The sequence below is a fragment of the Megalobrama amblycephala genome, linkage group LG4, assembly GCF_018812025.1.
Source record: "Megalobrama amblycephala isolate DHTTF-2021 linkage group LG4, ASM1881202v1, whole genome shotgun sequence".
Taxonomy (NCBI): Eukaryota; Metazoa; Chordata; class Actinopteri; order Cypriniformes; family Xenocyprididae; genus Megalobrama; species Megalobrama amblycephala.
Genome location: NC_063047.1, coordinates 7920349 through 7933682, shown reverse-complemented (window position 1 = coordinate 7933682; position 13334 = coordinate 7920349). Strand labels below are relative to the sequence as shown.

The 13334-nt window shown below is 37.4% G+C and overlaps 1 protein-coding gene across 7 annotated transcripts in view; it reads left to right on the top strand.

Annotated features, from left to right (window-relative positions):
* Window positions 1-13334, top strand: part of arhgef9a (Cdc42 guanine nucleotide exchange factor (GEF) 9a) — a 31785-nt gene that overhangs the window by 8344 nt on the left and 10107 nt on the right. For 4 of the 7 annotated variants that reach the window (XM_048187177.1, XM_048187175.1, XM_048187178.1 and 1 more), the window contains exons 2-3: window positions 2051-2230; window positions 2582-2665. In XM_048187177.1, the coding sequence (XP_048043134.1) occupies window positions 2051-2230; window positions 2582-2665 (264 nt within the window). Of the gene's footprint in view, window positions 1-2050; window positions 2231-2581; window positions 2666-8995; window positions 9062-10079; window positions 11568-13334 lie in introns of those variants that run through there. The other 3 variants (XM_048187176.1, XM_048187180.1, XM_048187181.1) reach the window with 2 other exon arrangements.

Sequence of the window (13334 nt, the reverse complement as noted above, 5' to 3'; positions counted from 1 at the left end):
TTGAATTTCTTAAAAAATTACACAATTTGAAAGCTATGACTTTGTTTAATATCATAAGTAACCTGCTCTGTCTTGTCTGTCGACGTGTTGTCAGTGTCCTCTTTGCTCCGCAATGTATTTTTCACTCTGTGTGGCGTGACAGCGCCATGGCTTGTCGGACAAAGCAACAATAACTAAGGAGGCGGGTCTTTGTGAAGGGTCAATTAGAAGCATGTACAGAACACAGGACACATGTACAGGATACATATCGCCTTTAAAAAAGATTCTGTGCAGTAGATAAAAGAAATACTGATGGAGCGATAATTCAAACGCTTAAAGGTTGTTTATATCTGTAGGTGTGTGTGTGTGTTTGTGTTCAGTAATTCAGTGCCCTGTACACATAAACAACAGATTTCAGTAAATGGAGTTTAGATATCAGATCAGCAGAAAACTCGCGCATTTACCCACACTGTGTTGTGACACTGAGATAACAACTGGCGTGGTGTGTATCAAATGCAGTTGCTTTATACAAATCAAACAGATTTTACTCTTTCTGCTGACAACATAACATTTGTTTCTTTTTAAATGCGCAAAAAAAGAGAATTTTTTACAGCCTGGCTGCCTCTGAGACAGAGAGACAGAGGAAAAGAGCCTGGAGATGTGGGGGTGAACTCTTGGAGCTGATTATGTATGAGTGTTTCTGTGTAGAGAATTACCCAGCCATCATCTCAAGTCGCTGTCATGGGCCTGTATATGTGAAAGTCAGCAGGAAGCAATACTATAACGCATCTCGTCTTTACTCAAGCATGGAAGCCATGGTTACTCAAGCACAGCTTCTGTATAGCTCTGTGACCTTGTACACTGCCATTTCCTTCCTATATGAACACAAAAGAACCATGAGAGCCAGTTACGTTCATACACAGTTTGGTTATGATCCAAAAATACAGTATGTGGGAGAAAAATGAGTGGAGCAATTCATAATACTTAATTAGGGAGGTGGTGCCCCACCCACAGCTAATACAGCCAATTGCATTTATGATAGAGGACAATGAGCTGCACTTTCTTGATTTTAAGTTTCGAAAATAACTGTGGCGGCAGTCCCAAGATTGCCTGGTGAACTGGCTTGCCTTAAAGGAGAGTTTCTGTATTATCCTATATAAATTTCTGTATAATGCACAGTCACAACTGAATGTTTAGAGCGAGATTGGTTGAGGTGCTTTTTGATTGGATAACTAGTTGTCTGTCATGTTATTGATGTATGCATTAAACGTATGTTTTGTTGTTGTTTTTTTTACTCTTGTTCAAGAGAACGGCCCTCAGAAATGCTCTTTCACCCATCAAATAACAGGATAGTTTAATATAAAGTTCAAATAATGTTTTTTTGTGTCATAAGAATGATGAATGATTAGGACTTAAATATGTATATACTTTTATTCTGCAAGGATGTATTCAGTTGATCAAAAGTATCAGTAAAGACATTTACAATGTTACAAAAGTTTCTATATCAAATAAATGCATTTCTTTTTTCCATTCATCAAAGAATCGTGAAAAAATTTATCATGGCAAAAATATTAAACAGCACAATTTTTTTAAACAATCGATTATAGGAAATGATTCTTGAGCACCAAATCAGCATATTACAATAAAAATATTTCACAATATTACTGTTTTTACTGTATTTTTGATCAAACAAATGCATAAGAGACTTCTTTCAAAATGACAAAATCTTACTGACCCCAATTTTATTTGTATTTTTATATACTAATAAGGCCTATCAACTTCTCTCGAATTTTGAGAAAATACAGAAAATAGGGGTGCTGTGTCAGTACTAGCAACCCTCATCTGCACTTTCTGTTTTAAAGCTGAGCCAAAAAAGTTAGAGAAACAGGGCAAACCCAAATGAGATGCCGCGTTATATCTTAACACCCCTGTCAGTTTTGTTTCCAGAGAGCTGACTGTGGAGTGGAAGCCAGCATGTGACTGTTTGATGTTAATCCAGAATGTTTCTTATGTTATGTAACTGTTGTCTTCCTGTAGCTTATCCTGCACCTCTCCTTCTATCTTTCTGTAGTTGGTCAGCGGGGGCTCTGTAGTGAATGCCGAGGCAGTATGGGACCATGTGACCATGGCTGACCGGGAGCTGGCCTTCAAGGCAGGTGATGTCATCAAGGTGTTGGACGCCTCGAATAAGGACTGGTGGTGGGGGCAAATCGATGACGAGGAGGGCTGGTTTCCTGCCAGCTTTGTCAGGGTGAGCCCATCTCTGACTTTTAACACTTTCCTGTCTGACATATAGCTGTCTGATGCCCACCTGTCTAACAGATACCTGTCTAATACACACCTGCAGAACAACATCTGTTTAACCCAGCTGTTTTCATATCCAATACTGTTTCTAACTGAATAGCAGTCAGATAAAGCTGTTTAAAAGAGATGCAACATACAGGCCTGACGAGAAATGATATTGAGTTGACACATTTTCAGATAAATAATTCAATATTAAAGACATATTGTCACACATCAGTCAGAAGAGGTCACATTCTTCCCTTTAACCTCCATCTTGAACCCAAACTCTTGTTTGTGTTGCTGTTGTTGTTTCTCTAAGGTGGAGTCCCACCCCCCTCAAACCAAACAGCTTTTTTATATCAACCCTGTCGCTGCATCACGCCTCACAAACGCCACGGCTAAGGTGCGTTTTTTCAAAACCACTGCTTACCGTTTGACCGTTGAATGCATCCCATCGCTTACTGCTCACATGCTGTCGCTGTGTTCCAACGTTTTGTTTCCGCCACAGTCGCTGCGCCTCGCTTCCATGGCAACTTATCTTCATGCCGGTGACAGTCTGGGTCTGTCAGAAAATACTGAAATAGGAAAAATTTTGTTAATGTAATGCTGACTCAATTATAACATTTAACGATGACAACTATCAATATTTCCCTCTTTTCTGACAGTATTTGGTGACATCTTGCTTTTTTTATTTGATTTTTTTTACTGTGACTTGAACAGATGTTGGTCTTAATTTGAGCCTCTCTGACTGTTAAAGATCTGTTTAATCACATTTTTACACACATATATATATATATATATATATATATATATAAAGAGAGCTAGAGAGAAAGAAAACTCAAACATACATTTTCAAACAGAAGTTTAAACAATAAACCCTCAATCACAACACCAATTATACAAGCCCTTCAGCTATTCTTTCAGCATCTCTCTTCTACCTCCAACCAGTGCTTAAAGTGCGTCAGGGGTCTCACACTGCACCAACTGGTGCCGACCAATGGCAATAGACACTTTTGTCTGTTTGTTTGTTTTTTCAGATCAGTGTGTTACCCCCGTCGGCGTCTGTTGCTGTTGGTCAGTGTTTTTTTCACCGATTGAACATGTTCAGGTCAGGACGTGGAATGTGGAAGTGACGTAGTGTAATCTGGTGATTGTCCGCATTGGTCGCCGTCTGTCAGTGAAGTGTAAATTGGCCTTTAGTGGGGACCCAGTTCGAACACTTCCTCCAACTCCACCTTTTCTCTCTCCATAGTAAGCCAGTCCTATGCATAAACCCTTCTAACCACTTATATCTTATATAAACCTAAGAAAAAACTGTTGTATTTTGAGTTTGTCAGTGATACTATAAAACCCAGATCTAATATCTTGAGCAAAATGCATTGAAATGTTATGAATAAAACTAAAGAAGGCATTATGAACATGCTGCACAGTAAAAATGAAATATTAATGGTGTGCGAGCACAGACATGCTTGATAATACGCATATACATGCAGATTTGCCGCTAGCCATCCGGGGGGTGATGTCTTTGCACATAACTAAAGATTAACCCTCTATTGCGCGACATTCCCTCTGGGTAACAAATCCATTCACTTCACATTGCAAGTACATGATGGCAATAAAATGGACATGAATGCAATTTCTTCCATTGCATTTTCATGAATGAACATATGTGACTTATAAAACCAAAACTTAACCCTAACCCTAATTATATAGTAAGTACATGTAGTTTTTACTATTATTCAGTTCTTAATTGTATAATTACACTGTAACAATTTAACACTAAAATGAAATGTAACCATGTTTTATTTATTAAATTTTATCTTTAGTATTATTTACATTTCATATTGTAAAGGATTGCATATTATGCAGATTAAATACAGTATCATTCAAAAGTCTGGGTTTGGTAAGATTTTTTTTTTTTTTTTGTAAAGAAATTAATCAAGCATACACTATTAGACCTTGCCGGGCTTTTTTTACAGTAAAATACTGGCAACACTGTTGGTTGTACAGTTATTTACTGTAATCTACAGTATGTTACTGTAAAGATACCATGCACTAAATTAAAACTCGTGTTACCTCATTTCATTTGCAGAAACCAACTGCCTCAAATTATCAGAGTGACATTTAAATTTACAAACTAATTTTTATGATATGCTAATAATATGAGCATATCATTATTATGAACTTATTTCTTCAGAGTTCAATACAAACATTTTAAACAAAAAGATTTTCACTGCACCAGCAACTACACAGTCACCATCTGTTAAATAAAACAACATGCAGCATATCACCAATGTCTCTTGATCTTCTCCTGAACCTAAGCACAGGCTCTACTCTTCAGCACAATGGTGACCCGCAAAACTAAATTTTACAGTAAACTACTGGCAACAGTGTTGCCAGTACATAACTGTTTTTTAACTAACAGTTTGTAACTGTTAAATTACATTTTGTGGGTGTGTCTTTTTATCTTACACCTTTAACCCTTTCAACCCCACAGGAACATCCTCTAGTGTCCACACTACAGAGTAAAAGTAACATTGACACTGTGTTGCAGTGAGATAATTAAGTTTATATTTAAGTGATGATTGAGCATTAATGATGAACACCTGCTATTAACAAGCAGAACCACTGAAAAGAGGAACAAGAACGGAATAAATACGAGCAGAACTACAACTGTCTTCCAGCTATTACACTTATTACTGACCAGATTAACTTTATTTCTACAAAAGAAATCTTATTGAGAATTAACAGAAGTTTAGATGTTGATATTTTGGTGAAAATGTTTGGTTTGATGTTACCATTGAGGAGATCAGCGTTTGCTTTAGTTGAGCTCTTTACCCATGACCTTTTATACATCAATTTTTTCTTCTCTGGTTGCTTAAACTATTCATATATTTATGGCTGAAACAAATATAGGGAAAAAAATTGTTGAGTGCTGTTAGTTATGTGCTGGTGAAGACATAACCATCACATAGGCTCTTGATTCACTGAATTCATGCTGTTTTATCCATTGTTACATTATTAACAGACTAATATTTTTCATTATTGCCACTGTGAAACTACAGCAAGAGTTCCAACAACAATCAGCTAAAAAGAGTTTATTTTTAAATGCCATGCACTAAAAACAGCTGCAGCATTATTTAGACACACACAGATATCAAAAATCAGCACATCAATCTCAACAATGGTGGCAATAAAGCTGCATAATTTATTCATTCTGCAGTGCATGCTGGGAGTTTTGTACTATGCTGGCATCCAGCATGCATTGCAACATTAAACTTTTGGATGTCACCATTGTTGAGATTCATATTCTGATTGTTGATGTCTCTGCTGTGCAAGTTATGCAGGAGCTCAAAATATTTTATGCATTATAAGGACTTATATATTCTCCTAAATAACTGACTACTGAAACGTTGCTTGTTCGTACACTGTTGAATCACAGATATAGTACAATCAATAAAGATAAAATACCCATTAAATCAAAGACTGGACATAGAAATAGATCAGTGAATTAAACAAGTCCAAGATGATTACAGAATCATCACAACAGCCAAACACCTGATAAACTTTATGTTGGCCTTTTCCTGCCATAATAAATGTGTTTTATAAACACTCAGTTACAGCAGCCAGAGAAAGCTAATGTAAAAGAGTCAAGAGCCCAACTAAAGCAGACACTTGTCACCACGATGGTGACTGCAAACTTCAATAAATTTTTATTTTCAGTAAAACATCAACATCCATATCTGTTAATTCTCAACAAGAACTTCTGTACATGTATGAAAAAAATAATGTCAAACTGGTTTGACACTGAAGTCAGTTGTAGTTCTTGTGTTTCTGCTCGTGTCATTTTTCTGGTCATGTTTCTCTGTCCTTCAGTGATTCTGCTTATCAGGTGTTCATAAAGTTTCTGAATTCACTCACTTCTTTTCATTCACTCACTCTGTCAAGTGGACTATATTAGTGAACTAATGTAGGGAATAGTGAATGAGGGTATAGGGTGTGATTTAGAACACAGCCTCTGAGTGTTGACTTTGAGCATTGTTAACTCACAGTATATTCCTGTAGTCTATTTTCTCGAAGATGACAAATATTCCCAGAATGCAGTGTTTTCTACAGTATATTACTGTTTTAATGGAAAATGGTTTGTTACTGTCAGAATTTGGCTGTTTTTCTACAGCAAGGTCTAACAGTGTAGCATTAGTTCTGGAAGGTCACGTTAGTCAAGCTCGCATCAGCTGACTCTCAGCTGATCCACGTCTACCTATAAGAATACAACACCTATCACAGCTTCCCTAAATATAAGGTCCATTCTGTATTATCAGCAGCTTTATCGTGTTGCTCAGGAGCTAATTACCCTACTCCAACCCCGGCTCCTCCTATCATCCAGTCAGGACATGGCCTCTAATATACCTAACCTCTTCGAAGCAGACTAATTTTTCTTTAATCATGTTGTTACATTGAATTATTGTTATTAAAGGCATAGTTCACCCAAAAAGTAGTCAGTTTTACTGTATTTTTAATCAAATAAAAACAGCCTTGGTGAGCATAAGAGACTTCTTTAAAAAATATTAAATATAATCGTCCAACTAAGCCCAAACATTTGAACAGTAGTGTATATGGAGAATTATGTATATTTATGTTAAATATATTAACAATTGTTTATAGATTTAATATATTTAAAGATTTTATGTAATAACATTTAAATACATTTTCAAAAATCGAATGAATTTAGTAGCCAATTTTATTAGATTTTTTTCCCTTTTCTTTTTGACATCAGCCAATTTCTTTCCATTGTGACAGTGTTGCCTCCAGGCAACATACCTATCAAGGACTCTCAAAATATTATCTTTTAAAATTTGTTCTTAGCAGTATTAAAAAAATTGTATTAGCAGTAATAATTGTAATGTCATTTTATGCAAGTCAGGTTTTATAGATTGTAAGTCCACTGCAGTTGTGGCCAAAAGCTCAAACTTTTTGCTTGTGTGATCCATCGGTTTGCTTTCTGAGAAATTCCAAGCTTAGTACTGAAATATGAACATAAATCCTTTTAGTGAGGATCATGGGTGACAGGAGGTGTAGGATAGAGATGTCTTATGAGAGAGGAGCGAGTTCGTAAAGGTGGAGTGCTCTTTAATGGGACTTTTATGTAACTTGGTCTTAACTTTTGCTACATACCTAGAGCTTCCTAAGTGAATTTCTCAGTTCCCCCTTTCTCTCTTTCCTCTCTTTTCTAACAGTCATCTATCCCCCCTTCCTCCTCAAAAACACACTTACGCAGATGGCAGGTTGTGTAAGGCACTCTCTCGGGCATGACAGGTGTGAGAAAATCTCTTCGCTGTACAGAGAATATCACCTGTGTCCACACAGACAGATACATATTTAATACATACACATGCACGCATGCATACACACACACACACGCGCGCGCACACACGCACACACACTATATCAATCTGTCCAGCATGGTCTTTATTCTGACCCTTTGGGCATCTCTTATGCAACACTGAGAAAGGACAAGGAGAAATAGACAGGAAGAGAATGAGTGTGAGAGAGATAGATGGGGTAGAGTCTGAAAGCATTATGTCACACCAGTTGGTGGCGCTGGCCTGCAGGTTTGGTATCTCTCTCCTGCTGAGACCTGGAGCTCTCGTGTCATCAGAAATCATTGCTCACTGTTTATTCACAGTCCACAGGCACAACACACACTGCGCCTGCATACGAACGAAAATCAGCAGCGTACAGTGGAGCTGATAGCGGAGCTGAAAGTTACACATATATACATACATACATACATACATACATATATATATATATATATATATATATATATATATATATAGACAAACACAACTTAAATCTGAGGAATGCATTTTTTATTTTTAAATATTTTCTTTTATCCCGACTGCAGTGTGTAATTTCTGGCCTGGCCTGACTTGCCGGGAAAATCCAAAGGATGTGACTTTACGTGCTCATTTTACAGTATATACAATATATTGGATATTATACAATACTTAATACTTACACAATATTCAGGAAAATGCCGAAATAGCTATTCTGTACTGTAATGTCAATGTGTCTCAAATATACTTTATAATCAAACTATAATAACAGTGTAATTTTAATTACCTCATCTGTAGACGTGATGCTTGTAAATCGTGGAGCTGGTGCAAATGTCCAGATTGCTATGATCAGATGCTTTCTTGTGTTTATTTTGTAATTGAGAGGAAAGCGCACAGCACATATTTAAACATCACTCTCAGCAGCGTCAACTGCGTCGAGATGTTCACTACCAACTTTTTACTTCTAAGCGAAGAACGAAAAATAACTTTGTCGAGAGTATATCGGGGCCTTGAATCACCTACAGTCTCTTGTACGTAACGTGTGCGTGAGTGCGAGTGCGAATAAGTTGCTGGCTGCAGTTCATTTAATGGCCACAGGTGTCGCTGATAACAACGGTTTCTGAATACTACAAATAAACCATTTTAACGGCTATTCGTCGGTTTTAGGAAGTGACATCTTTGTTCCTTGGATTTTTCCCAGTTAGTTGTCAAGCACATTTAAAACATCGGGAGGCACTTGATGCATGGTCAGATTGTGATAAAATATCAAAATTAAAATTAGATCCTTGTTCCCCAACGGTTGGATGCTCCCTCAGGCCCGGAACTTTTGGAACCTACTTTCGGAAATGAAAGTGTTTAGATTTATGAAAAACGATGTGATGCCTGGATTGCAGGAGTGAAGCGAGAAGGCTGGATACCAACTAGCAACTTCAGGATATGCAGCACACATTTTGATTCTGGTAAGTAAATAACATTTTTCCCATATGAATTATTTGTATTTCTTTACGTTAACTGTTTAAGTACGATGCAGCATAATTTGAACTAGCGTTGTGGCTCCGTCATTGTTTACATATGTAGCTAGCTACTTAGAGTTTTGATATGTGTGTATTGAAAAAGGCCAAGTTTTTAGTTCTGTTTCATTTCTAAATGTTCTGTGGGCTATTGTATAATTAGAAAAGTAGCAGTTCACATTAGTTGTCCAGCTATCTGAGTAACACATTACAATAATGTTCTATTGAGTAATATTAGCTAACTGCGTTAGTTTACAAAAGATATGGGCAAACAGTATTTTTTTCATCACTTACCAAGCTTGGCCAATGTTAATTTCAACATGCACAGACGCATTAAACAATGTGCATAAAAGGGTTAATTCACCCAAAAATGAAATTTCTGTCATTAAGTACTCACCCTTATGTCGTCCCAAACCCGTAAGACTTTCGTTTGTCTTCGGTATTGCACGACATTGCACCTTTTGAGGTCCAGAAAGGTACTAAAGACATTGTTAAAACCTTCAACGTGTCTATAGTGGTTCAACCTTAATATTATGAAGCGACGATAATACTTTTTGTGCGCAAAAACAAAACAAAAATCATGACTTTATTCAACAAATTCCTCTGTCATACTGCTACACAATTTTTGAATTAAGTCGTTTTTTTTTTTTTTTTTTTTGCACAAAAAGTCTTATAGTCGCTTCATAATATTAAGGTTGAACCACTGTAGTCACGTCGCTGGTTTTAATGATGTCTTTAGTACCTTTCTGGACCTCAAAAGGTGCAATGTCGTTGCTGCCTGTGTGGATCAGATACCCTCGAATTTCATAAAAATATCATAATTTGTGTTCCGAAGACAAACGAAGATCTTACATGTTTGGAACAACATGAGGGTGAGTAATTAATGACAGAAATTTCATTTTTGGGTGAACTAACCCTTTAACTAGATTAAGTTAAATAATAAATGTTTTTCTACTTTTGTCTTTAGGAAAGCCATCAGAGGACCATGCAAGTCCAGACTACAAAAAGGATTTAAACAATGTTTTTCATGCTTGTTCAACAGTTTAAGGGTGGTAGACAATTAATGTCACAGTTCCAATAAGTTAGGACATTAAAGAGACTGTTATTTGTCTGCTACTTTTAATATTGCCCCCCCCCCCCAATTCAGGGACCCATTATTCTATTTCTGTTCATCATTTGTCTGTGAAATATGTTCAGTTTATGTCTCAGATGTTGCTGTTCATACAAATATTAACACGTGTTAAGAAATTTGCTGGAAATAAAAGCAGTTGAATGTGAGTTTCTTTTTTTTGCTAAGTGTGTGTGTGTGTGTATAGGTATATATATTGTGTGTGTTATTTTTTAAACACATTGGGTTTCTGCAAATGTTTCCCTTACCTTCAAGGACCTAATATTACTATACAATGTAATTTATTTTGCAGTGTTGTGTATATTTAGTCGCGGCGCAGCAAACTGAAACCACAGAATCCAATTTGAGCTTGTGGCACTTCTGTTTGCTGAAGCTAACAAATGTATTCAGTTGAATTAAGTTTTAATCTTTAGTTGTTATGTGTTTGACCAGTTGCTAATTGTGAACTTACCTCAGATATTTTAAATGAAGTTCAGAGAGTATATTCGGGTTTTGGGAGGAGCCTGTCACTGTCAAAACGTTCAGTCCTGTCAATCATTATTATAAGCTTATATAAGCAGCGGTCATTGCGCTGTCCCAGTGACAATTCTTCCGGCATCTACTCCATCTATGCAGTACCGTTATAGGGGGGTGGACCTCGGAGCTCGAGCCGAGCCTCAAGTTCGAGCCTCCGTCAAGGACAGCAAGCCAAGTTTGTTTACCATTAACTATTAAGACTGTAAAGACAGGTGAACTCGTGAATAGTACATCTGAGAAGGATTAGTGAATATAATAATTGGAGGTACCCAAGTAAAAGAGATTGATAAATGTTGTATTAATGTCACCTGCAAGGGTTAGTTTGATTTTTGGTGTAAGATGCTGACACCTTTACACTGTATCCTCGGTTCTGCTGTGTCTTGTGTTTCTCTTCACTGTTCAGTGAGGTTGAGTCATGAAGCATAAAATGAGACGTCACTTTTCATTAGAGGACAGGAGAGAAGAACAGACAAAAAACAAAACAAAAAAACAGATTGCTCTGGGAGGAGAGGGTGAGAGAGTAAAAGAGAGAGAGGCTAAAATAGATTGGACACTGAGAGGAAGGAAAGAGAAGATGGAAGTTTATATGTGTGTGTATGTGTGCGCAGGTGTGTGTGCAACATCTGCGTCATCAGTGTTCTTCCGATTCCTCTATTTTTTTGAACACACAGCCGTAGCAACACACACATACACACATTGTGTACCCGGGCAGCAGGATCACTAAACTGAGCCTTTCGTTTGATGAGGATGAGGATGGACAGCTAGCAAGGCTAATGCACTGGAAAGTTGCGCTGAGGCAGAGATTTCTAGGTATAAGAGTATAATTTGAGATTTTAATGAGATCTTAATCTGAGAAACATCCTTCAAGAGATTAGATGACATATCCATGACTCTGTGTAGAAACAGAGTGTGTGAGAGAAAGAGAGAGGGCGAGGGAGTTATGCAGGACATGGTTTCAGGGTGAATTGAATCTGTGACAGGCTTATGTATTTATGAAAATCTATTTTTAATTTTGTCTTCTTTTTTTCCCCCCAGTGTTTGGGACTCTAGATCAGGTCATCGGTGTGTGTGTGTGTGTGTGTGGGTCAGATTTTGCTTTCTCTGTGCAATCCAAATGTCCCTACAAGGATAACAAAACCTGAAATCAACTACACTGGGGTTTCCATGAGGAATATGGCTTAAAGGGACAGTTCACCCAAAATGAAAATTCTGTCATCATTTACTCATTGTCATGTTGTTCCAAACCTGTATGCTGTTTTCTGTAAAAACATTCTTTGGAAATGTCTGAATCATTCTTTGGAGTTGAATTGGTCCGCATGATTCATTCACATTCAAAACAGGTCTGTATGAATCATTCACAAATTGGACTGATCTGGTTCTCACTGACTCAATGATTTGGTCACAGTGGTTAACTGCTCACTGGAGAGGAAGATTCTCAGTGAGTAACAGTGTAAATGTCAGTCTTTTTGTCACATAAGCTATTGTACAGTATTGTGACTTAAGAAAACTTGGATGAAAGACATATGTGCTAATTTTATGATACTTTTATGGTGCATTTGTGACATGCTTTTTGAAGCTTGAACACTTTAGCCCGCATTCATTGTAAATGCAAGGAAAAAAGGGAATGATATTTCCTTTAAAACTTTAATGATCCACAAAAGAAGTAAAGTCATTCAGGTTTGGAACAACATCGGAGTGAGTATGTGATGACCAAATTTTCATTTTTGTGAGATCTATTGCTTTAGAGGTGCAATATGTACGATTTTCTGTCCGATAGAGGCCTATTCAAAACAAAGGCGTAGCTTGATGACGCCAAGTTTGAGCGCGGAATCTTGGGACATGTGGTCTTCACCTCACAGCCGGTGGAAAACAATTGGGATGGGACTGGAGAAGAAATCATGTTCATGGATGCGATTATTAACGTTACTGTAGTATGAAGCGGCGCAGGGCCGAGTGTTGTGGGAGCTGAACGAGACCGCTGGAGCGATTGTGCAACACACATGCAATTAATTTTAAAACGTGTTGTATGATGGAGAAAATGCTGTATTACTGTTACTAAAAATAAAGCTGCATCTGATTATGCTATGTTAGCTACTTCACAAAATAATGTTTTTGATGTCACCTGTTGGAGTTTGGGTTCCTTGCCGCTGTCGCCTTTGGCTTGCTTAGTTGGGGACACTTGACATTTGACTTGACATTTGATATTGAACAGTGCTTTGATCTGCCTGCATTGTGTCTTGACTATTGTGTCTTGACTTTTCTCTGAGGCATGGTAAAGCATGGTACTCGCAAAAAATCAAGAAAATTAGATTTAAAGCTGCTGTCCGCGATTTTTGGCCCTCTAGCGGTTAATAAACAGAACTGTACGCGTCTTGCGGAGGAACATTCTAGCCGGAGCTACTTTTCTCCGTGTATGTCTATGGCGAGTCACGCAGTTACTGTAATACTCTGCGGCGAGTCCTACCAGTCTGGTCTGAAATATAGTCCGAATATAAACACTTATTATAAGTGTGCCATAATGATTCAGGATAAGACAAAAACACGGTTTGGAAAATGGGTTCATGTTGTACATTCTCA